Source organism: Astatotilapia calliptera, chromosome 10 (genome assembly GCF_964374335.1).
Source record: "Astatotilapia calliptera chromosome 10, fAstCal68.1, whole genome shotgun sequence".
NCBI lineage: Eukaryota > Metazoa > Chordata > Actinopteri > Cichliformes > Cichlidae > Astatotilapia > Astatotilapia calliptera.
In genome coordinates, this window is record NC_137431.1 from 32,844,477 (window position 1) to 32,871,059 (window position 26,583).

At 43.2% G+C, this 26,583-nt stretch overlaps 1 protein-coding gene across 1 annotated transcript in view; it reads right to left on the reverse strand.

Moving 5' to 3' along the window:
• The window catches only part of LOC113030218 (uncharacterized), a 41,246-nt gene that overhangs the window by 7,229 nt on the left and 7,434 nt on the right, over positions 1–26,583 (reverse strand). The window contains exons 2-6 of the mRNA XM_026181425.2: positions 14,122–14,274; positions 11,931–12,038; positions 4,278–4,482; positions 2,329–2,559; positions 317–423 (exon numbers count right to left, since the gene is read on the reverse strand). Coding sequence (XP_026037210.1) covers positions 317–423; positions 2,329–2,559; positions 4,278–4,482; positions 11,931–12,038; positions 14,122–14,274 — 804 coding nt within the window. The remainder of the gene's footprint in view (positions 1–316; positions 424–2,328; positions 2,560–4,277; positions 4,483–11,930; positions 12,039–14,121; positions 14,275–26,583) is intronic.

Below are 26,583 nucleotides of genomic sequence, written 5' to 3' on the forward strand. Positions count from 1 at the left end.
TCTGCGTGGGGGCACGAATGCATTCAAAGCACTGACAAAGCGACTGGGTGCACGTGTGCGCTGAAACAAAGCAGCTGAAACTGCACGCCCAGACCTGCCTCACAGCAGAGCTCCGAGCGTCTAATAACAGAGACCAGGTTCATGTTTTTACTCCAGTCTCACAGCTCTACTTCCTGAAAGGATTTGATTTCACTTTCAGCAGAGTTTGTATTATAGGAGGATCTGGAGGCTGAAGCAGAGCTTTCTGTAAACACGCCGTAACGACGAAGAGGAGCCTGAACGTCACAGTCAGCGATGAGATGATCGCCACACGCACCTTCATCCTCTCGATCCACGACTCCGACTGGCTGGAGTTTGGCGAGTCTTTGCTGTCGCGGCCTCTCCTCTTACGAGGTCGTCCTCGCAGACTGAGAGAAGGACATCCTGCAGGAAAAATAAAATAAAGGCGTAAACATTTACAACATCTCCGGAGGCCTTCCTGTGTTTGTTTGAGGCGATCTTTGTGAGGCATTTACGAACTAAAAATCAGAGAACTAAATAACAGCACATGGCTCAGGTGCAGCGCTCTGCTGTGGGCGGTGGTCTAAAGGGGTCACATGACGGAGGTTATCCGGTCTAAAACGGACACAGGATTTATTCATTTAGCTCCGAGCGCAGGGCGACAGCAGATGATCTGATTTACAAAAGTTGAGCAGACTGTACAAACATGTCAGACACACGAGGAGGCTGGTTTTATCTTCCGATGAGCACTCGAGCTGCTTCTTCACCACAGCAGGTCATCTGCCTCCACCTCACCCCGTCCTCCTCCGCCACACCACCCTCTGCATGTCCTCCTTCTCCGAGGTCGTCCCCTCTCCTCCTCAGTGGATAATCTAACAGGTTGATTTGAAGCCTGATCTGCTCAGTAAGCGTGTTGTTCTTCTTCTAAAGCACTGATGTGGACAAGTTTATCCAACCTTCAAATAACCTGAAAACATCTCACTACAGGCTTTTATAACCAGCCTGCAGACACCAGAGAAACAGCTCAGGACTCTCCAGCAGGTGGCAGCGTTTCACAGGCAAACAGGAAGCTGTACTGAGGAAGGAAGTGATGCTTTCAGGTCAAAGGGCTTTCAAAAACCAGTTATATGTTTCATCTTACACACAAACGTCGCCTTTCAGCAGCAGAAAACATTTATGGGCTCAAATTGTGGTCATAAATATTTTGCACTTGTAAATCAGGATTTGTATGTGGACCAAAAAATACGTGTGAAACTCTGCACTCAAGTTTCAAGTTACAAGTACGAATTTTGACCCTATTTTTCTTCCTTTCATCTGATTGGTCAATGTCATGTCAATCACAAATTTAACTGTCCAATCAGAGAACAGATGGGTTTGGCTGTTTGAGGGGCGCTTTTTTGAACTGCAGGTCCTTGAAGGGTGATACAGGTTGAAGCTGGAGGATCTCTATATAAATATCCGATATAGCAGCTAGGTCCGCTAACTTTCAGCAGCTGTTGAAAGGATAAAGTTTTAGTATATCAGTGGTTAGAAACACATTATTACTTTAGGATTAGTTTAACACAAAGTCAGGGCTGACCTGGGACCATGGCTGTGAGTCACAGTGCGCAGCATAAAGGTCCTTTCACATCGGACGCAGCATGTGCTGCTAATGCTAACTAAAAGCCAAGGATCCAGAATTTGTTGCTGGCGGCTGGGCTCTGTGGGTTTTTGCAGCAGCTCTACCTGCACTAGATGCACCTGCCCCTTGTCGTTTCTATCTCGGGCTTTGTGTCAACTACAAGAGTTTGTGTTTTTTTTTTATCTTCAAATGTTCAATAAAAACATGTATCGCTAATTCATAATGAAGAAAGCTTTGTAACCATCCCCACTAGTGAAGACTGTCTCTGGAGGTCCCTGTATTAAGCAGGTAAACCTGTGACACAAAAATCACCAAACTGAGACGACCACAGACTGTTTGCCTTCGTGGTGATGAAGGAAAACGCTGGGCTGGCATGTAAAAGGGCATTTATTCCCTCCGGACCTGAAGCTCCATAAAGCATCCATCTGTTCTCTGATTGGATTGTCAAATTTGTGATTGACATGACATTGGCCAATCAGATGAAAGGAAAAATAATAGGGTCAAATTCGTACTTGAAACCTGAGTGCAGAGTTTGATACGTAATTTTTTGGTCCACACACAAATCCTGATTTAAAGTACAAAATATTTATGACCACAATTTGAGCCCGTAAAGATTAAACAGTAATTCAGAACGTGATGTTTAGACCGTATGTTTCTTATTCTAATGATTAAAATCCATCACACACAAACGCTGTCAGCACACTCACTGAACTGCCAGGAGAAGCCGGAGCTGCTCTCCAGCGTCGGGTGGTTGAAGGTGTCCCTGCAGTACATGACTCGGGTGTTGGGCGTCACCTTGATGCCTCCCAGCGCCAGCAGGTGGGGGTCCTGCAGGGTAGACCCCCTTGCTCCGTCCTGGATGCGCCGCTGCAGCGAGCGGAAGCGGCAGTACTGGGGGTAGCTGATGACTTTGACAGCGTGATGCTCCGCCGGGCCGTCTGAGGGGAGGAGACACAGGTGGGGTTATTTTTGTTTCGGTGGCTTTAACTCGTTCGCTCCGTTATGCTCTGCAAACACAGCGTTTCCCACTTTCCGTCAGGCCCCGGATTTGTCTCCGGGCTCTGAACATCTCTGTATACACGACAAACACGAGTATCCCAGTTACTGATTACCGCTGTGCAGGCGCCGGGGGTGTTTGCAAACACCAGGCGGCACTTTTGAGATGTTTAATTTGACGTTTCTGTAGCCGTCACCCTCAAATACATCCGATTTGTTTGGGAAACCACTGAAATTACAAAGAAGGCTAAACTGTGCTGCAGGTAGTCGGCAGCATTCATAAACATGCAAACAGCGTCCTGCTTCCTTTCTCAGGACTCTGGATTAAAAACCTCCTTTTCAGTGACCTGACCAGCAGCGCAGCTGACACAGAACAGAAAAACAATAAAAGATAAAGAAGGAGAGCAGCTCCATATAAACCAGCTCGTTCTGCAAAACCCTTTAACCCACTCTGATTATGGTTTTATTAAACATGTATGCACAGAGATAAACAAGATCCCACCCAGGCTGACACTCATGGTTAAAATCCCATCAGTGGGAAACGTGCACTCCCTTTCCACAGCACAGGTACTAAACTTGCCAAGAGTTTCCTCACCTGGAGACAGAATCGAGATTTATGTTTTGTGTTTTTTTGGGCCATCGTGATGCCATCGCCATCATGTTCAGGCATCAAGTCTGGGTCCAACCACAGCACCCAGAGAAGTATTTAATCAATATTTACCTAAGAACATCTTTGATAAGCAAAAGATGTGTCGGCATAAAAACTGGTCACAACATATTCAGTTAAATTTTATAGCACAAAATCACAATAACAGCTGCCTCAAGGTGCTTTATACTGTGAGGTAAAGACCCTAAAATACTACAAAACCAATCAGACGAAAGCTATGAACAAACTCTTGGCGACAGTGGGAAGGAAAAACTCCTTTTAACAGGAAGAAACCTCCATCATAACCAGGCATTGACAGCCATCTGTATAACATCACACAGATGATCTTTATAATGATAAAATTACTCCTGTTCACAGAAAACGGCAGCGGTCCAAGTGTGGAGCCATGAGGAACTCCTACTGATACAGGAAGTAAAGCACTGAACATCCCGTTCGCTCTGCTCAGCAAGCTGGAAAGTGAAATTTGATCAAATTCAGAATAAGGACTGAAAGGTTTCTAAAATCGGGAAAACATGTCTATATGTACAAAAACACAAATACAATGATCTCTGGGTGGGGGGCCAGTTCTTTATGAGGAAGTGCAGTGGTCCCACTGTGAAGCCCTGAGGAACTCCTCTGGATACAGGAAATACACAGGAAGAAGATCCAGAATAGAGACCCAAGAGTTTTCAAAACACATGCAGGCTTTATGAAATCAGGATAAAATGTTTAGATCATTTAGGGCTAATTTATAGTTTTATGCCTTCTCTCTGTGCACGTCTTTACTTCTTTTATAGTGGTGGGTAGGAAATGACCACAGCACTGAATCCATCAGATGATTTCAATGATTCTGTTCTTTTAATGCTGCTTTAGCTGCCTCACTGCTGACCTTTCAAAATAAAAGTAGCTCTAACAGGGAGGCTGGAACATGTACAGGAGTGTGACCGGCAGCATTTCCACACCAACAAACTGGCTCTGGTTCACATCTGCAAACATCTGCAGAGAGTTTCTTACTCTCAGTTTTGTCTTTGAGCGGCTCGCTGCTTTTGTCCGTCGTGCCGTTGCTGCCGTCGCCGCTCTGCGGAGGTTTGTGGAGGCCGTTTGTCCCGCACGCCAGCGCCTTCAGGCTGCTGCTCCAACCTGCCGGCTGCGCACACGACCATCGCACCAGGTCCTCCACCCGCACCACCATCTTCCTGGACACCGCCAGAACTTCATCCTGATCAGACACAAACAGAAGATTCAGCGCTGAAGTTATCATCTGCTTCAAACCATTTAACGCCCGACAGGCCGACACCGAGTCGCTGTACTCTGAAGGCGCCAAACTTGAATTGAGCATCACTTTAAAATCAGAATGTGAGCGTGAGAAAAACAAACCCCATCAGTTTGATTAAAGTGCTGCTTTAAACATCTACAGCACCTGTCAAACTATCACCTGCCGATTTGTGTTCAAACATGGAGGCAAACAGAGAGCTAACGTGTGCAAATAGAAGGAAACGCCTCGACTGGTTTGTCGCTGGAGTCTTGACTTTTACGTGAGGAGAGCGAGGGAGATAAGACGGCTTAAAGATTTAAAGCAGAGAGTTTCTAATAAATGAACCAGTTTGAACTAAAAAGGAGAAACCCTTCAAAAAGATGATTGGATGTTTAAAAAGGTGTTTGAGGCGCCGCTTTAACACCGACTGATGCTCGAGGGTCGGCCCTTCACCAAGCTTCATGAGATTTCTGATACCAACTCGTGACGGGCAGCACCGCCTTTCCATCCAGCTGAGATCCACTTTTCCGTCTCCATTAAAGCGTCTTTGATAGTTTGACTCTGCTGAAGTTGTAACCACAGGCCCTCTGGCTCTGCCACAGGTCAGCTTTTCATGTTTGTCTTGACATTTAGAGTTGCTGCTCAGACACACGTGATGATGTGTAAGTCAAAGTGACGCAACACCTGAAAACGAAAGAGGAAGTTTACTACGGCAGGCAGAAGTCCGTGCAGGACTCGCATGTTTTCATGTTTTGGTGAATAACACACTGCTGGAGCTGCGTTTAAAGCTTTTCACTGAGTTTGTTTAATGTAAAGAGAACAGTTACACTTTTGTTGGCATCACGTCGCCTTTGACGACACGGCCACTGATCAGAAACATCCAGTGTGTCCCGTTTGATAAAAAGCCGAGTTTCACATATCTTTGTGGGCCAATTATTCACCATCACACATAAAAATGCAAACGTTAAGCTTTAATTAAACATTCACAGTTGGCGTTAGATAAAGATTCAGCGCGGTGTGGTTGATACGAAGGCGCAGAATCGGGTTTTTGTAGCTGTCAACATGTTTATTTCTGCTGAAAATTTGGACATTTTAAAGTTTGAGCCTGTGAGGACGGACTCGCCGCAGGAGCCTCGAGTGGACATTAGAGGAACTACAGGTTGTTTGTTTTTCCCTCAGGTAAATGGAGAGGGCTGCTTTAAGGATGGGTGTACAACCTTTACGAGGTATGTTAGCAGGCAGAGACTCCATGATGTCGTGATGATGCAGAGGGCTGGGGTGATAGAGCGGGTGGCGGGGTAGCGTGAGATGACTCCGTTGGTGGCTTTGCACGTCAGCGGTGACGTTGCCACAGCTTTGTACCACTTCGGTATTCTCCTGAACGACAGGTGTTGCCACTCAGACAAAATCTCATCTTTTCAAACTGCAACGTCTCCCCTGAATAATCTGTTAATCTCAGAGCTGCCGGACTGAGAAACCATTAAAATGGTGTTAGAAGCCGATATGATGACCCCACAGCGGCGGCATCCACCAGTGGATGTGAATCTACTCCAGTTAAAGCCGGCTGGGTCTAACTGGTCCGGTACTATCTGTACAAAAGCACAGCTAAAAGCTGCTTTGTCTGTGAAAGAGGAAAGAAAACAAGCGCGAGCTTCCACTATTTCCATTAAACAGACTCTTTGCATATAATCTTAAACTTGGTTAGAAAGCAACCGGACCTGACCTCGTATCGTGTCCTCCTCTGCTCTCATTTGGTTTTTGCCCATCTTTTCATGTCCCTTCAATACATTGAACTTCCTGTACAAACTGTCTGTTTAATGATTCCTGTTTTATTAGTTTTACTTTGTTACATTTTTTATATTTTTTCTCTGTTTTTGATTTTAAAAAAGTCTTTAAGGGGAATTAATTAGTAATTAAATCTTCCAGGATTAACAGACGATATCAGAAGAATAAGAAAAGTCACCCATGTGCTGCTCTGAGGAGATACCAGCTGAAGCCGAACTGGAGCTGGGCTGTACTGTCAGGCAATACCAGTTTGGACCACAGGGTGGCGTTGTGGTGAGTGTAAGCTTTTTAAGGTTGTATTTTGAATTAATTTAAAAACATTTAAACACACTGATAAAAACGCTACATGCTCACAGGCCTTTCAAAATAAAACCGAGGGATGAGCTGTGAAGGAGTCAATTTCAACCTCAAAGCTTCCCTAAACCTAACCAACCTAACCTACATGTGAAAAAGAGATAAAAATGGGTCAAATAATAAAAAACGAGCAGGGAAAAAAAGTGCAAACATCTGCAGCAGGATCAGAAATAAGCAGCCATCAGGTCACAACACGGGTGGTGCAAAGACCGCAATGAGATCAGCTACTGCAGCGAATTAAAGCCAACACTCGCCGGGTCCCTCTGGGTTTGAATGAGACACAGAAGCTTAATTAAAAGCAGGCCCGTGATGTTATTTTAACCTCAAATCAAACATTAAACAAACAGCACGTTTCTGCTGATCTGGCTCTCAGATGCGCTGCACTTTATGCAAATGAGGCCAACTGCAGCTCATTTACATATGAAGTCACTGAAGTTTCACTGAATCAAAGAAGCCCACAAACATCTGAGTCACCGATCGTCCGGTCTGCAGCCGAGGTGCAGCCGCAGAGGCCTCCTCCCATCCCAGCTCGTCAGCTGTGATCTTGTTGCGTCCTTCAGGCAGAGACAAAAGAGCCCAACCTGCCTCTAAAAAACTCCAGCACCCCTCTCCCCGCCCCCTGGGCTGCAGCCAGGTGAGAGCTCATTAACACCGCAAAGGAGGAGCTCTGCAGGAGTCATGAATAAACAAAACGCTCGACTGAAAGACACACCGAGCTTCCACATCTGAAATCACTCGTCCTGCGAGAGGAGACGAGAGACTGAGGCAGGAATTTATTTTTCATAGTGTAAGAGCCGTGTTACACTTCCTGTTTCCTTATCTAACTCACAACACGTCCTGTCCTGCACCTCAGCTGGTTCAACGAGAACTCGCTCAGCGGATAAAAGCCGCTCTGCTAACGTCAGCTAACCGGCTGCATAGATGATGAACACATGAAGCAGCATGCAAGCGTCACTCCGGCACTTCTGCGTCCAACACCACCAACGAGTCCTGAAGACTCACTGAGACACAAACCTTCAATGCCCGGCTCCAAACGCTCCTCAGGTCCCAAAATCAGAAACTCGAGGAACCGCCGAGACTCCAATAAAACCATCATCATCTTCTCAGTCACGCGGCCTGGAGACTGGTCAGGACAGGGCTGGGTGTCGGTTTTGATCTCTGTAGTTGATCTGATTCGATTCTGACTCGGACAACTTTCAGACTATTATAATTCTGATCATTTATCAGCACGTATGCATATTTTATATCGATGTATAAAAACAAAGCTGACACTTATCAGAGGTGTGAGCATCACACAGATGACTTCGGGTCAAAGGAACTGAGGATAAAACAAGAAAGACACGAAGGAGATAACCTCAGAAAAATAAATGAATAATAAATAAAAAAATATTCTACAGTAGAAGAAAACAAATCATCATATAAACATTACCTGATGCTGCTGAAGTGGAGCCGAGCAAAGTTTGATTTAAGTTCTGCAATTTGGCATCATTTTAAAAAGTTCCATTTCTTTGGTACTGAACAGCAGAAATGAGGCTTTTTCTTCTCAGAGGTCATTAAAAAAAACAAAACAAACCACAGCGGCCAGCAGCACTGCTCACAACGGAGACATAATAAGCAAGCAAATAATGCAGAAAACAGATTTGTATGGTAAACTGGTCCCCGAGTACAGAGAGAGAGCTGTGCAGGAAGTGTGATTTAATCGTGGTGGAAGCAAAACTGTAAACGTGAAGCGTAGTTTTCATCTTTTGCTGCTGGTTCAGTGATTTTGGTTGGAGAGAGAGGAAACCTGCAGCATCAGAATCAGCGAGCTGTCGGCTTTCAGCCCTGACGGCGTGTCCGTGCCGTCGGGCGAGAAAGCCGACGTCTCGCTGATTCTGATGCTCGTTTGTGTTCACGTCTTTGTGCTGAATCCGTGTACCTGCTCTCATTTACTGTTTTCGTTTTGTGAGCTTTAACCTGAGATTCTGGCGTTTCTGGGAAAATGCATTTATAATTAAAAATGGATTCAGGATTTAATGAATCGATTTCACTTCTGAAATCAATTTGAATTGGGAAAATCTATTTCTTTGGAACCACGTGAAAACCAGCGGCTGACTGGTTGAGGATGAAACTGGCTGTGATGATGCTGCACCAAAAACCTTTTTCTCACCTTCAAAATAAAAGTTTTCTTTGTGAAACGTGTTGGTGGCAGCAGTAAGACAACTTTTACTTTGAAGGCCAACGTCCAGTTTATGTTTGCGCTGCACTTCCGGGTTCAGTGAGTTGCGAGTATTTGCAGACAAACTGGTGAATTTCATGCAGACTGTGGCGGGCCGGAGAAATCACAGGCAGGATGTTGGCGCAGAACTGTGTCCCTACTGTGTTTGACAGCCGGCTGGTGTCGTGTGACCACGTTTACCATTTTCTGTACAGCTCAGGAGAGAAAAGGAAACCTACAGACAGCGACGATGTTTAGGGATTTAAAGGGTTAATGAACTCAGGTTAGGTGCCTAGAGAGCTGTGGTTAGGTCAGAGGTCGGCCACCTGCGGCTCTTCAGGCCCTCAGCTGTAGCTCCCACAGGCTTTGTGAACAAGGAAGAAGTGGGAATGTGATTTTGTTTCCCTCATATAGTTTTAAAAACGTTGTCATAAATGCACAGATTCGAGCTCACAGCTCCACACGGAGTTTAACTGAGAGGAAAACTGAATGTGAAATAGCTCACTCCCCTCTTATTACAATGATCACACACTGTCCTGACAAATGAGCAGCACTAACTGCTCTTTTATAGATTAGAAATTCAGCTTTCTGATTAAACTTATTGAGTTAAAGTAAAAATCTCATTTTAAAAGCAGCCAGTCCCATAAAAAGCTGTTTTCTGCAAACAGTGGAATATCCCCGCTGAAAATGTGGAAAATTTGGTTGCAGACAAGTCACAGGATTTACATTTGGGTAATGCATTAGCCTCATTCCCAGAGGTTTCTTTTTATAATGTGGAGGCTGAGCTGCAGCCTGCATGTGAACTGTGTTAATCAAAAACACATCTGACCCTCTCTCCCTCTCCTCTGACATCTGCTCGTTTTTTAATCCAACACTTGTATGTAACTCGTGCCTTCAGACACCAGCGCGTTCATTAAGCTGATCATGAAATGATATCGGGCCGCGGAGAGCAGCGAGCAGATGGAAAATATCGTTAATGTTTGCTCCTGAATGCTCGTTTGTTTTAGCAGCAGAGAAGAAAAAAGTCACATTAAGACTTTTTTATCAGCACGAGGAGACGGCGTCCGAAGGTCAGCCTGCTCAGTGTTTGGATTAAAAAGAGAAGGAGGCCGTGTTCCTGTGACAAGGTTACTAATGGATGTTGTTGAAGCATTTCCCAGATTACACGCGGGGACGTTCACTCTGCAGGAATTCTTCTCCGCAGGAGACGCTGATGGAGACCAAAGACGGAGATTAAAGGGCAATTATTAGAATATTTAATGAAGCCAATTTTACCTTCATACTTCAAATATTTGCAGTTACAGGCCCTCATCGTAAAGATGGTGAGGCAACATTTTGGTTTTTAATTCATATTTTCCAGCGATTCAGGATGTCTGTCCATGATTTTCAAATTAAAGCTCCTCCAGGACCGGGACAGACGGAAGTCGACTATATCAGAAAGTTACAACAGAGACTTCCATCAGATCGGCGATTCAGCCATCGGTTTGCTATCCTCAGTTATGACCACGAAATCATGACCGAAAGAACGAAATTGTGGATGCAAACAGTGGAAATGAGGTTTTCTTTGACGCGTTGCTGGGCGCCATAAGCTGGCGTCCACCTCCCGAGAGATGCAACTACACGTCGGGTTGACGCCGTCTGCAGCTGTTGTGACTGGCCTGTTCAGTGCCATCGATTCTTCCTGCGCACTTCCAGCTTTTTTCCACAGCAGTGTTTGAATTTATCCTTGAGAGCATAACAATCATCCCCTCAGTGTAAGGATTCAACAAGATGCATTTGATACCGGACGTGAGGGAACGTACGAAGACATGGAAAAACGTCAGGGACGTAAGTTGGTTAGTTTACGCTGCAGGCTCTGCAAAGACTCCCTGCTGAAGTCTGAGTCACATCGACATGAGCCACTCGAGCTGGTTCGGTATCTGACCGGGATGTCTCGTGGGCACGCTCTAGGGGAGCTATTCCAGGTGAACGACCCCGGACTCAATGGAGAGATTAGATCTGCTGTTCGGGTTGGAAACGACTCACATGAGCTGTAAGAGGTGACGAGTGTGAGGGAAATATTGATATCGATCCAGAGGGAATCAGGGCCAGAAGATGAGTCTGGTATTAAAATGTTGGTAAAGGGACGTTTTTCTGAGCAGTCACCTGTCACACAAAGTTTACCCAGAATGCACTTTTTGCATTTTCCCTTTGGTGAATTGTCAGAAATCAGATCAAACAAGCTTCTGTTTCTCTGCTGCACCGACTTCAACCTGCTGCTGTTTATTTGAAGCGTGACGCTGATCCTCAGACTTTGACTTGGATCAAAGTTGATTTGTTTGCAGTTTTTAGCTGAGCTTAAATGTGTTTTCAAACCTGACGTATACACGTGGATATCGCCTGCATTTGTCAAGTTATCAGGATTCAAACGTGAGGGAAAGTTTATACATAACGCTACTTTCACAGACAAGGCCACCGAGGAAAAACAGATAAAACAGTAAATCAGACACACGGACGCCACAAGGTCGGATGCATAGTTACCCAAAGGCTTCAGCACTCCCGTTTAGACCAGCTCTAAACCTCTGAATCCAAAACAAAGAATAACTGAGGAAAACTCATCCCAGAGTTTGTGAGCCACCACCTCGAGGGCCCGAAGTCCTCGTGTTTTAAAACTGAAGGGATCGATTGGACGAGTGAGTCAATAAAAGCTCTGAGATATACTCTGGTATACTCTTTACCCCCTGAAAGCCTACTAGGAGTAACCCTTTGTGAGCTGAGCAGCTTCTGACATATTTCAGGCTGCTAATAGAACCAAACGACTGGGTTTGCATCTCCGCCCAGGCAGCTACCCTTGGAAACACCTGGAAACTATTCTAATGGTCATCAAACCACGACTTCATGGATATAGATACACTGAGGGGTCAAAACTCGTCTTTATGCGGGAAAGAGCTGAACGTTAAAATTGACTCTGAAGCCAGCATGAAGCCAATGAAGAGGCTTTGAAACAGGAAAGATACAAGATCGGAAGCTGGCCGTGGCGGCGCTGTGGGGACACACCTGCACTTCACGTAAATAAACTGACAGGGAGGTGACTCACCTCTCCGTGCTCCCTGGTCCGGCCCTTCGGTGTGTCCTCAGGCAGGAAGTAGAGTCTGGCACTGGCCAGCAGGTGGCGCCGGGTCTGGTCCTCCCACAGTAAGGTCACCTGATGCACACGAACGACGTTTATTTTTCAATCGTTCTGACTGATTTATTACATTTACAGCCTCCACACAGAAGCATCTGCCTAAAAACCACGACTGCCTTCGAGCCGAGTCGCTGATACCGAGGCCCTAAATATTAAACAGTCTGTCCACCATCAGCTTGATCAATTATCACAGCAGAGCCTTTGAATTTGAGCCTTTCACACCTCGACTGTGCACCTGCAGGAACGCTTTGTCCCGGCACAGGCGGCAGACAACATTACGCGAGCGTGCGCGGAGCTGAAGCGCTCCACGCCGTGCAGAGTCACGCAGGGGGGAGCACACAAACACATGAGTTCAAGTGATTTTTGTTTTTTTGGTGTCAGAAAAACAGAAAACATTTATTTAAGACCTGAACATAAAACTGCACACAGCCTTTTCTAGGAAAGCGAAACCAAAAATTCTTCACATTTTACGAATGACTTCATCACATTGAGACGAGCTGCTTCCTGGATCGAACCTGCAGCCTCCCTGTGGCCTGGTCCCGATTCCCATTTCCCCTCCCAGCATGCTGCTGGTGTGCAGCCAGCTCTGGGTTTGTGTCTCTGCAGAAGCTGCCCTCGTTTCAACAGGTTTCAGATTTACTGAGTTTTTGCTGAAATTATATAACATACTCACGCTTTTATTAACGAGCAATAATAAAATAAACAGTCTGATAATTTGCTTTGTCACATGTGGCGCTCAAAGTAAAGCTCTTCTCTAATACTTCTATTAGAAGCTGGCGGAGACCAAAAACAGAGGAAACGCTGACACTGGGCGAAGGTTCACCATGAAAAGCAGAAGACAGATTAAAGGCGAGTTTATTTTCTTTGAAACCTGAGGCTTAAACCACAGAGAAAAATGCTAATGAGCATGTGCAGAAGCTATTAAAACTTTTGACTAAGCATCTCTCCTAACCATCAAAGCTGATTGGTTTAATGTGCTAACTTCACTTTGGATTAAGAGCGCAACAGAACGAAAAGTAAGCAGCAGGTTAATATCACAAAAATGAGGAAATCCATTTAAAGCTCTGAGCTCCACTGTTCACGAGGGGCTGCCAATCATAAGTGACCTGGCTCAAAGGGGGAGGAGCTCAAACGGCTTGTTTCACGCTGGCAGCTTGCTGCCCACCTGCCTGTCGAGTGACCGATACGGCCTCAGTATGTAAAAAGCCTTCATTAGCTTCCATCAATACCATCAGCCTAAATACGAAGTAATCTCATTACACGAGTCCTCGCTGGCTCAGCCCACGACCTAAATTGACTAAATTTAGCCTCGCCGTGGGACTCAATAAAACATGATATTAGTCTCGATTAGCTCACGTAAGGCAGGAAGCAGGAAGCAGAGCAGGATGGCGACACATTTAAGGCTCGATCTGCAGCGTCGGCGCGGTTTACTCATCGTGGTCGGCCCGACTCAGTGATGTCACACACATGCATTATGGGAAGTGTAGGACCTCAGAGGTTTAATTGGTTCATCTCATCTACATTATTAGGGCGTGGGCATTCTGACCTGGCTGACGTTCTCATCTCAAACTAACATTAAGGAGCTGCAACATCATTTTCTGTGCTCACGTTAAGGACCGACGCTCAAAACACCAAGAAAGTCTAACTTTTCTTGTTTTTGTTCCAAAGCGAGTTTTAAAAAGCTTTTTTCTCCTCCTGTAAGTTCAACACAGAAACAGCTAAAATATTCCTGTTTCTGGCTGCTGATTGGCTCTCTGGGGAGCAACAGCGGGACAGCCGCCATCTGTAGCGTTTCCAGTTTTCCCACAGCCTTCATATCTGCCGTCCTTATATGAAGGCTTAGTGGCTGCGATGCTAAACGCTAACATTCATATTTATATAAACTGGCAGGTGCCTCAGAGATCCGTTCTGCTCAGGTCCAGCTCCTTATTTGTACTTTCAGACTGCAACAGGAAACAGTTTTAGCTCCTCCCCTTGTTTAGAGTCTTCTTCTACCCCACGTAACCGCCTCTCAACGACCACCCTCAGGACACGGTCCCGTTTCCCTCCAGAAACCCAAACAGCGAGCTCAGGAGACATTTTCAGTCTGAAGCTTTCTCACCTCGGCGATGCACGCAGGATCCTGCGGTCCACAGCGGATGAAGTAAAACTCGCCGAGTTTCCACACCTGGACGGGCCCGTCGGGCTGAGCTCGGCTGCTAACCGACTTGTAGAAGGCGTAACTGCCTCGCTGGCAGGAGGGAGCACCCAACCACTGAGAGAGACAGAAAACAGAGTCACAGCCTGAACCTCACCCCACAGGAGAGTTATATCACAATCATTTAAATTCATGTAAAAGACACAACAATCGAATAACGGTCAAAGAAAAATCTGCACATTTTTGTTTTCACAGGTAAGAAGAGAAAAGGTGAGTCCACGAGAAAATGTAAAATGTGTTTATGAAAGAAAGAAGGATGAGAAAACATGACGATACGGTTTCACTGTTTAGCATTGATCAGCCCATCAAACTTCAAACTGAAAATCTTTTGTGTAAAGTTGATCCCCGTCCTCTCAGGGACACTTCCTGTAACATCACACTGAAGTGTTTTAACAAAGAAGCCATTTAAATGCATCACAGGCTCCTTCATAAAAACCAAAACGTTATCAAATCAGCTGACTCCTCAGAATCAGCTGATTTTATCCCTGGACATTAACGTCACTGTATTTCATGAATTTCTACCTTTGCACAATAAAAGTTTTCAGAGTTACGGGACGTTGAAGTGTTAGACGTTAACCACTGAAATTTCAGAGCTTAAAATCACATTTACACAATCGAAAGGTAAAATCTGCTCTGAGCGTCAGCATCACAGGATCTGTCGGAGGAAGCAGTTTAATGTCCGTCTGAAATAAGCTTTGGTGTCCTGGATGTTTGAGCTGTTCAAGTGCATTCTGGGTAAAATCTAAAGGCTCATATGACCGTGTGGTTAGAAACCAGGCTCATCTTCCTACTGTGCAGCTGTCTCTGGTGGTCCTGCAGGTTAAACTGGGTCAAACGATCACTGAGGCTACAAACCAGCCCGAATGACACACTGCTGCTCTCCCGGTCCAAAAACCACAATCTTCAGACCTTATTCCTATTTTTTTAAAATAACTTCAGACCCATAAACACATCAAGGCTCTTTGAAGTCAATAAATGCTGCAACGATTCACAGACCTAATATTAGACTTGCCCGATACCTCAGTGATGGAGTCAAAGGAAATGCCTACACAGAGCTCAGAGTCCTCCCCACATTTTCAAGGGTTTGTTTGAGCCATAAACTCTGCACACCTCTGACATCGACACTGATGATGGAGCCGTGCCATCTTTTCCCGCGTGGAAACGCCACTCAGAGACGACACTGTCAACACCTTAAACACCTCTGAGTGACGGAAACGTTCAAAGTTTGATTTAAAATGCCAGAAACTCGCTGACACATTAAAAACACACAAACAGCGGCTGGAGCAGCGTTTTCCTGCGGGTTTACTCTCTCTTTCACCTGCGGCAGCACGAAGGACACACGTTTAGGAGAAAGCCACCATAAACTCATCTGCTGTAGTTAATCATTCAGCCTCTGTAATGCGGAGCCTGCTGCGTTACTCCAAACGGTTCCTGCGAGCGGCTGCAGCCATGTGACCAAGTCATGCTCAAAGGTGTGAATCTGACTGGAGCCAAAATAAAAACTCTGAGCTCAACAACTTTCATTACGACGAGTTTCTGACATCATCACCTGTAGACATGTTAAAGTTGATCTGCTCTAACACGAGAGGCTTTGCATGAGCCAGTTTGAAATAATCCTCCTTTGTCTTATTGTACTGTCCTGAAAGAAGCCACTTAAGCTTCTGCTTCTCTTTTAACTTTCCTGTTGTGTTCGGGTCAAATCTTACTGGCTCCCCCTCGTAAAAAAGGAGGGGGCGGGGCCAGAGAACTTCTAAATACTTACAAACACCTAATCTCTGCACTTCCTGTTTTGAAAACTTTGAAAACAGAAAGAAGGGCTGAGTTTCTAGCATTTTTTAGCTCTGTGTGATGTCACAGAGACAGGAAACCCCTCATTCGGTCGTGTCAGGATCTCAGCTGTAGAACATCAAAGTCAATTCTGTGATAAACTTTTTTATTCTGCAAATCTTTGTGGTTTAAGTGTCTGAGAAAATAGATCAAGTTAAATAAATAAATATATTCTAGATTTTAGGCAAGTGTCCTTGGAATATACAGGATGTCACAGCAGCCGCCATTTTGATTTGGGGCAGGAAGCCAGCAGCTGTGGAGGATTTCAGTTACCTTCAACCAACAAAACCAGCACACTGAACTTTCTGTTGGGCTTTAACTGCACACACAGTCATCCTTTGTAAAGAAGCGCCGCTCACCAATGTAAATCTTTACCTGACCAATCAGCAGGCGTTAGCACTGGTGAAAGGACAGAAGTGCAGACTTTTCCCAGTTCAGCCACATTATCAGTTATATGATATTTATATGGGAAACGGCCTGTATTTGAATAGCGCTTTACTAGTCCCTAAGGACCTCAAAGGGCTTTACACATCCAGTCACACACACATCCACACACTGGTGATGGCAGCTACGTTGTAGCCACAGCCGCCCTGGGGCGCACCGACGGAGGCGAGGCTGCCGGACCCTGGTACCACCGGCCCGTATATGATATAAAAACTGTTTAAACCATGAAATTTACAGCAGATTGTGGACTCCCCCGTGACACAGGAAGTCCAGACACTTCTTAAGTTTCAGTGGGTAACGTTTGAACGTTTACCTCAGCTGACAATGCTGGGTGAGAAGCGCCCGGCCAACACCGTCAGTCTGACAGGAGTCACGTGATTCAGACAAACTCATTTCTGATGACGCGTCGCTGAGTTTTTGAGGACAGGCTGAACTGTTGGTAAGCGCTGCCATTTCTGCAGCAGTTAGCTGCTGTTAGCCTCTGTCTCCACTCAGACCGAGCTAGTCAGGAAAGAGATGCTCTTCACAGCCGCTGTGTTCAAATATGGTGGGACAACATGGCGGCTTCCACAATCCACAAACCCGCTTTAAGTTTATGACAATGCATCAGTTTGTTCAAACATGTATTACATGCAACTACATGATTTATGAGTTAAATATTTATTTTTTATCTATTAAATAACCTAAAAAATTACCTATTGCACCTTTAAACTCTTTCAGGGTGGTGGGAGGGGTGGAGCTAATCTAAACCATCACGTGGCGAGAGGCGGAGTTCACCGCGTACAACAGCCGGAGATGAACACCTTTGGGAAATCCCCTCATCTCTGTAAAAATCACACAGTTCGGAGCCGAGTGTTTGGCTCACGGGAATTAAACGTTCACACGCTGACCTCATTATCTGAAACTATAACCATGTTTAATGTGAACATCCACCATTGTTAACGTCTAAACAGACAGATGGAAAACCCGAGAACGCCACGCCTGCAGTCCTGGCACAATTCATCCTGGATGAGCTGGAAGTTTTTAGAGCCGTCTGATAAGGAATTACAATAGTCCGGCCTGGAAATAACAAATGCACGACTATGTTTCCTGTCTGAGACAGGATGTTTCTAATTTAGGCAAAGAAAGCTGAAAACTCCCTGCACATGAAGTCTCTGATTAGTACGAGAGATTTTCTCCAGGACATCATGACCACGTCTCCTCATTTCTTTTGCCAACCTTCCATGTCTCACTGAATCTTTAATGTCATTAAATATACATAACGTGATCTAAATGAAGCAGAAACCACCTTCTGTTACAGTACAGTAAAGAATCGCACCATTATCCGCTTAATGTACATTAATAAGCTGTTAATAAGCATTTAATATACGTCTTACCGCCCACTTAGCCGACCCCTCACTGTTCGTGGGTGTTTACACGACGGGAACAATAAATCGAGCACACCTGGAGCACGTTCATGCATCTGAAAGCCAACACTGTCCCCGCCGCCGGGCGAAGAATCCCACAGCTTTGATTTCACCGTTTTTGTTTTTGTGTGAGAGACCCAGAGCTGAAACGACAAAACCCAAACACGCCTCGGAAACCGAAGGAGGCAACTCCACCGGATCTGTGCCCGTCAGGAGGGCCCTGCGCTGCCATTTTGGATCCTGGGCCACAGCTTCAGTCAGCAGACTGTGTGATTATTCCACACGATAAACCCACAGGAAAAGGAAACGTGCACCAACAACCTCGACTCAATTCAGAACATAAATATTCATATGAAAAAACATGTTTCCAATCGGCTTTTTGGCTTAAAGTTGCTTCAGAGTGCCTCATTCAAAGACGTGTTAGCGCATTGGACAAAGGAAACTCCGGCTCACACGCTTCTGATCAAAGTTTCAGTTCAGGTTTTAGCTTCAGGTCACGTTATTTTTATTAAGATCACAGAGACGTTTTGCAGAAGTGGGCTTCTGATGTAACCACAACTACGTATACTATATACAAACTATTACTTTCTCCACTGACAAAGTCATCGTTATAAAAACTGTCAAACAAATCTAAATGCTTGACACGAGCCTATAACAGATGCATAGTGTTGATATGTCAGATGTTTAATGAATCCATTCTAAAAATAAATATTTTATTCTGTTACAGGTCACAATGTAGAAAAGAATAGTTGGTGTAAACTTTTCTTTGTCCAACAGAGTGAAGCTGCAATTTACAGATGTCCCCTAAACACATCAAAATAAACCTGTTTTCAACACTTTATCTGTTTTTCTGTGTTTTTGATAGAAACTGTTTGAAGTTTAAATGAAAATCTTTATTGTTTTTAGCTCGCATTAGCGACATCACAGCACCTTAACCCGCTTTACTGCAGCCGCCATTTTGGTTTAACGCGTGAAGCGAGCAGAAGCGGAGAACCTCTGTGACCTTCAACCATCCCAAATCTGCCTCGTCCACACACCTGGATGCTTCTGTTAGATGTTATAGGCATAGCAAAACCTATTTATCATCGAGCGAGGGTGTGCTGTGGTAAATCCTTAACCGACCAATCAGCACGCGTTAGCAGACGGCTAGTGTTTGATGGGCAAAAAGCTTCACGGTGAGAAAAAGGATGCGAGTGCTTCTTTAAACTGCACTTTTTGTGTAGAAGTGAGCGGTTATCATTATTATTTTAACTGCTGAGCTCCTTTCACTGCTGTTTACTGAGGCCTCACTCATGAGCGCTGTGACAGGAAGTAGGAAGTGGGATTAGCACGATGTAGAATGGATTCCTTAATTGAACGAATGATTCAGGTCACATGTCGCAGAAAACCAAACACAAAGTAAATTAACATATTTCCATCTTTAAGCATCAGACCAAAGTGTTGTTTTTTAAAGGAATTTTAAAGAGCTGGCAGCTGATTTCAGGGCTACATTTATGCAGCGGGGGGTCAAACCTGATGTTTAAGAGGCATTGGGAACGCATCAGTGTCAATGAATGACTCAGAAATGTGCCTGTGTGTGTTACATGTCCTTAAACGCGGCACTGCACTACATCTGGTCCCAAACAACAAATCCATCATGTCTGAAACACACTGGATAAAGACAGGCGAGACCGAGACGTCTCTAATTATTCGATTTTAAATAACCTGCATCACCACTGCAGACGGAGATTTTAGATTGCTTGATGGCTGCAGCTGGACTTTCAGGTGAAAGTCAGCAGCATGTAACATGTCGCAGAACAAACAGCAGATACATGACAAACAAGTATTTTGATGTGCAGAAGATGACGATGCACACGGTGAAACATTTTCTCCATTTTGAATGCTGACTGTTTGTTTAAAGGCTGCATTCCTGCCTAACCCGAGTCTTCTACTTCTAAATTAGGCAGCGCCTCGTTAGCGCTCAGCAGCTTCTGTTAGCTCGTTTTAGGCCCAGTTAGCACCTGCTCCTTTAGCCATCATCCACTGAAACACTCACAATGATAATTGTAAGTATAAATGTGAGCAGCTTAATATCACAGAACAGGGACAAGCACTACTTATGTGAGAATATCTGCTTAAACGGCCCCGCTAACTTGGTATGAACGTCCATTTCCTGCATATATTGTGATTTATTAGAGGCGTAGCTGCTTTGGAGTCTCAGTTTGGGAGATTTATTTCAGCTCTAGTTTGAACACATTTCTCCTCAGATGTTGTTTTAAAAAAATCATCATGAAAAAGATCACACAGGAGTTTCCATGAAAGCATGAGTGTATTCAAAGATTACTTATATATTGCTGTGGCCGTCACCAAAAAAGACCAGATCCAATAACGTGTGTGTGTGTGTTTCGCAACACTTTCTGTTTGTGTGCCTCTTGGCGCTGCTGGTTCCCGAAGACGTAAATCTTTAAAAACAGCAGGATGATAAAATGAAAGGAAAATGCACGCATGCTGTTTTATGTAGAACGCAGCAGACATGCTGATCTAGATTTTACAGCACTGCGTGGAAAATACTGCAGCTGTAAAAAACCAAAAAAAGAAAACAAATGCTGCTGTTTGCTGATACTGAATCCATCATCCAGCCTCCACCGCTCTGTGATCCCCGCTCAGAGCTACAGGCCAGAAAAAAACGAATATCTACAACAGCTTTGAATGAAACCTAATATACTCCCCACAGCTGCAGCATGAAAGCTGCAAACGACCTGAAATATTCAGCAAACATTTCTCCCTGACAGAAACAAGGCTGTGGATGCTTCCGATAATAAATAATCTGCAGTTGTTTTCAACAACAAACTGTCAGCATCCTGTATTAAAATGATTTCATATGAGCTTCCTGTTTAAAGCCCCAAAATACTCACGTTACAGCTGCAACAATTATGTGACTGACCCACAGCTATAGATCTATGTGTGTGCGTCTGTGCACAATGTTTACTTTTCATCATTATGGCTGGAATCTGTGCTAAATAACTGTTGGATCAACAGACAGTGACACTGGAATAACAATGAGTCACAGCTGCCCTGATCGTCCATTTATAGCCGACCAGGTGATACCAGTAACTGATTTATAGTTGACGGGCAGATGAGTTTGCATTAGTCGTCATTACGGCACCACATGGACCTCCTCTGGGTAAGCATTCAATTATTTCATATTATTATTCTTAGAAACCAGTTATATAGAATTTTATGTATATTTTCAGAAATTATGGGCATACATTGATACATTTTATAGATTTGTGGTCACTATTAGACATTTTTATATAACTGCCATTATCTGAAGTTCAGCTAATGTAATGTTTCAGTTGAAAGCCTGTTGGGATTTCAACATTGCGTCAATTATAACTGAGGGTTCAGAAAACTACAAAAAGTAAAACATCAGTGTAGGAATCCAGAGTTGACTCTATAAAAGCCGCCACTACAATGTTGATTTAACACACTTTCAGCTATTTTTGGCTACGTGGGTGTGGACACGTGCTGGTTCATGAAAGCTTCAAATTCTCCGATTCCATTTTCAATAATTAACCTTTTAAGACCTACCACAGAACCAAGTCCGCCAGAGCTTATCTTTATATTTTTGCATGCTGTAGTGTAATTTTTTCGGAGCATTTCAAGTTGCTATTAGGGCTGGGCGATATATCGAGTTTTTTAAAAATATCGATATATTTTCATACGAGATATAAGATGTGACAATATCGTTTATATCGATATAGTCTATGTTACGTTATAATTAAACTCGTGGAGCCGCAGGTATACCTCTCTTTCGTCCACTTTTGTCTCTACGCAACGTTACTCGGCCTCGCCTCTCCTTCACTGAACACAACTCCGCCTCCCCCATAACTTCACCTGCAGGCAATGACAAGATGAAAGCGGAAAATCTCCGTTAGCGAGTTACCGTGCGTGGGGCTGGACGGCGTCAACGTGTTAGCGAGCTAACCGTGCTAACCGCGCTAACGACATGCAGCCAGGAGGGGCTGCACGGCCTAAAATCCTTTCATTTTCTCAAAAATCGACAGTGCGCCTTATGTATGAATTCTGGTTGTGCTTACTGACCGCGAACCGATTTTATGTGGTACACAGCGCTCGGCAATCTGTCAAAAAATGTTTTAACATGACTTTGCTAAGCTACGGAGCTGCACCGCTTGATGGATTGTCGGAGGATTACGGCTACCGGGGAGGAGCCTCGCGGAGTGATACGTACTGTGCTTCAACGTAATATTACCGTACTGTGTGTGTATAAGGACCACAAACGGCACCTGTTCAGAGACGTGGTGCAGCTGTGAAATCTGTCTCTTTGTTATTATGCTCAGCGTCTGTTAGTTTACATTTTGACTGCACAATTGTGAGCTTTTTGTTATGCACAAAAACAACATTGTTTTCTTTTATTTATGGACCATGATTATTTAATAAATGCTGATAATTTATTTTTGAGTAATTTCTTCATGTACATCTACGCTGTATATAAATAAAAGTGCCCGTGTGACATCTGGGACACAGTGTGACTAAGAACTCTCTTTTTGTTCTTAACTTATGGCTTTAAAAAAAAAAATCGAGATATATATCTTATATCGCCATCCAGCTAAAAAAAATCGAGATATGAATTTTGGGTCATATCGCCCAGCCCTAGTTGCTATACACCAATGCAAGCGTTATAGCCCAAATTTTAATAATATGTATGCATTAAGTCCATAGTTTGCAAAAAAGTGCAATAAACTACAAAAAATTTTTAAATAGTTTTTGTTTATCCCTCAAAATTGTAAATACAAAAAAGTTGCACAAAATAGTTTCTAACAACAGGAAATTTGAATGTTTTCATAGTTTTATTTTTGAGATACACCAATTTTTATATGCTGCAGGAAAAACGAAAATAAATATTATAATGCAAATTTGCAACAAAAAAAAACAAAAAACCCCAAAAAACCAGCATATGCATCATAATAAACAGTTTCCAGCAGTGCAATTTGAGTTCTAAGCATCCCAGAAACTAAACAGAAAAGCAGTCCCTGAATGTAAAAAGCTACATTTTCCGGGAAAATGACGTCACTTCCGGTTTCGCGCAGGTAATGACGGACATGCGATAGTTCGCGCTGACGTCTATTCCAAAGTAGGAAGTGTTATGAACAGCTGATCTTATCGGCAAAGTGTGTTTCTGGAATATTATGTTTTTGTTGCTGCAAGTGCTTTTTAATGCAGTTTTTGCAAAGCTATGTGTGGAAGGAAACCGTGACCGAGGACAAGCTGAATGCATAAGATGTAAGTATAACTCCTCCAGTTTCAAATGCAAAAAAAAGTATTGTTCTACAGAGATTTAAAAATAGTTAGGCACAATTGAGCATGCCCGCTCTGACTGGTTTTAAAGGGTTAAATTATTAATAAACTTAAAAAAACAAAAACAAAAAACATTTAAAATATTTAAGCTTGAAAAAAACAACAACAACAAAATAAAGTATTTTTTTATATTAATATTATTAAATAATTATAACAACTTCCATATTGGCTTCACTTCTCAGATCCACAAGCTAGGTCTAATTTTAGAGATGCTAAAGTCTGCATTAGCACTGAAGCTAAGGTTAGCCAACATTAGCCAAATTAGCCAACATTCGTTTTCTGAAGCTAATCTGGTGAAAAGTAAAAATGATTTTCACCAGGAGAAAACTATCATCAGTTTATAAAGGCAGTGTTCAGTCTTTATGATAAAAATCCAACCCTGAGCTAGCTTTCTTCTGGCTAATGTTAGCAGGCAAGCTAGTGTTAATTAATACCTATTTTTTATGAGCTAAGCTTTTTCAAGTCAACAAATTAGTGTAAGCTCCCAGAGGTAATCTAATAACTTAGCTTTTCATTTTATAATTGTCTTTGTATCAGCTAACTTTACCAAATAACCAGCACCATATTCAGCTAGTTTACCAGCATCACCAATAACAGAACTGAGAGCTAGCTGCAGCTGTAGTCTTTTTGTGTTTTTGCCAAAATCCCTTCAGGAGCTAACGTGCTCCATGATACCAGGTTAACAGTATTGACTTTAGAGATGAGTAACGAGAGAAATAACTTTCTACAGTAACAGCAAACATTGGGCCAGTTAGCCAGTAAGCATAATATTAATATCAAGGTTTCTGTATTTAATCAATATTTAACAGTATTTAATATAATACTGGAGTATAGTTAACTTGTCTTTTCATTGTTAAATTACTTCTCTTGTGGGGATAGGTTAATTGGATAATCCAAATGGCCACTAGGTGTGAATGTGCGAGTGAATGTGAGTACGAATGGTTGTCTGTCCCTGTGTGTTGGCCCTGCGACAGACTGGCGACCTGTCCAAGGTGGACCCCGCCTCTCGCCCTATGACAGCTGACAGCTTCTCTTGATGATCAACTTAATTTTATATGTTAATACCCCACAAAAACATAATAAAAAAATTAAGCAATGGGAAAAAAGAAACGTTTCTAATGAATTTTCAGTTAATCTTGTAATTTTTAAGTTAACCCTGTGAAGGAAATTACAGTATTACAATACACTTCACATTTTAGCTGAGTCTCTCACTAAATTTGTATTTATAGTATTATATACAAACATAAGAAGAAGATTAGAATGTCTAAGACAAATATCATCACAAATACACTTCAAGAGTCTCATAAACTGGATTAATGAATATCAAGTGAGTAACATCGAAGTATATCAAAAAGTCGGTGAATTTCCTAAATAAGTATTATGGAACCTTTTGGGAAAATTTTAGGCTGATTAATTATGATCAAAGCACCAAGTTTCCCTTAATATCACTGACTAAATATTGAAATATTGATCATTACAGCAAATTGAATTGTAGGGTTATATAAACATCTACAGAGGCCTTTAAAAAGTTTGATCAATCAACACTAACAAAAAAACAAAAAAGCACACGCACCACCAAACTCTTTAACACAATTATTTGGGACTTACTTATTAATACTAGTGACTTGTGACAGCCATACGTGTTTGTTTTTAACATTATACAGACAGGAAAAGGGAGAAAACTGATCAATCGAATTCACTTCAGTGTTAAAAACAGTATGAGGTGCATGAGAAAGGCAACAGAAGTGTAAAACCTAACTTTAAATATACTTTGAACATTTGTTTAAAAGCAGGATTATGTTAATATATTAAAAGTCAGATACCAGGAAGACACAGATTACGTCATATATGTGTATGTGTGCATATGTGTATATATATTCTTTAAACTTGCAAACTAGTCCCTGTAAAGTATGATACGAACTTTAAGATAGAAGAAGAAAGAGGAAATTGGTCATTTAAAAAAAATAATCTTTAAATATTTGGGACCAAGTTTCTGTTGTAGAGCTAAACTTTGAGTCCACCAACTACTGAAGTCCTGATATTAAAGGGAACAGCAGAGAGTTGGGTGGTTTGGAGTTTTTTCCACATTGCGTGAATTGAAATAAATCAGGCAGAGGTCACATTCACCCAGCCTCTTATCCACATAAAAATAAAGAGAGCTCAGTGTATAAGCTCAGGGTGTGGCGGGCCGTGCAGCTGCTCTCCATTTACTCATGATCGAAGATTCACAAAATAAAATCGAGTTCATTTTCTGCTCTTTCCACAGCAGGATCAGCACAGAGGAGACTCTGCTCCCAAACTTCAACCAGTCCTTCCTGTTCGGCCTGTAGCCGCTGTGACGTTTCACCTCCTCCTTCACCCTGAATATTCACAAATTCCCACTCTTCTGTTGATTATCCACAACCCCCACCCTACCCCACCCAGAACGCCCTCCCCCATTTATCCCACCACCACCAGCAGCCCTCCCCCACCCGCTGCTGCAGCTCTGCAGACCAGCTGCAGCTGGCCCAGGATCAATTTTTAGAAAGATAGAGCAGAAAATATACATATCAGCTACACATGGAGTCAGGTAGCAACACTAACAGCACCACAATGTAAAAGCAGACAGCGGATGACATTTAACTACGTCACCGTGGAACTCAGCAGACTCACGAAAACAGAGTTTTATATTAACAGTGTTCTGCTGCTGCAGCAGCACAAGGTCGCCGCTGCTGAATGTCAGAAAAACTCAGCTATAGGAACTGAAATTACAGAACCGCAGGAGATTAAATAAAACACAGCGTCACCGTGGAAACATTGCAACATACAAGAATAAAACACATGTAAGATCACTGGAGACGAATACTGCACAATTACAGCAGCAGCGCGGCCCCAGAGGACAATTATTAAAACACTACAGAGGAAAAATAAACCGTCAGACATGCAGACAGTCACAGAAACACGGGTTTGACGTCCAAGTGAAGAAGCAACAGAGTAAAGTTTTAATTTTAAATGAGTCAGAGTGACGTGGGAACATTATTGACATTAACAAGCCTCAAAGCTGCCATAAAACTGATGTGTTTATAAAATGATACTCATCAAAGATGGAAACATTACATTTAGATGAAAATCACCCCAGAAGAAGCAACAACAACCAGATTTTCTCCGTCCTAATAAAGATGCAACAGTTTCAGCTTTAAGCAGGTTCATTAAGGACCGCAACAACGTCATCTCAGTAACAGACACTTCTGTAAAGCACTCACTTAATACTCTACATTAAATGAGTGGTATAATAATAATACACTACGCACTGAATACTGAGTCTCATGACTGCTATAAATATGCATTTTTA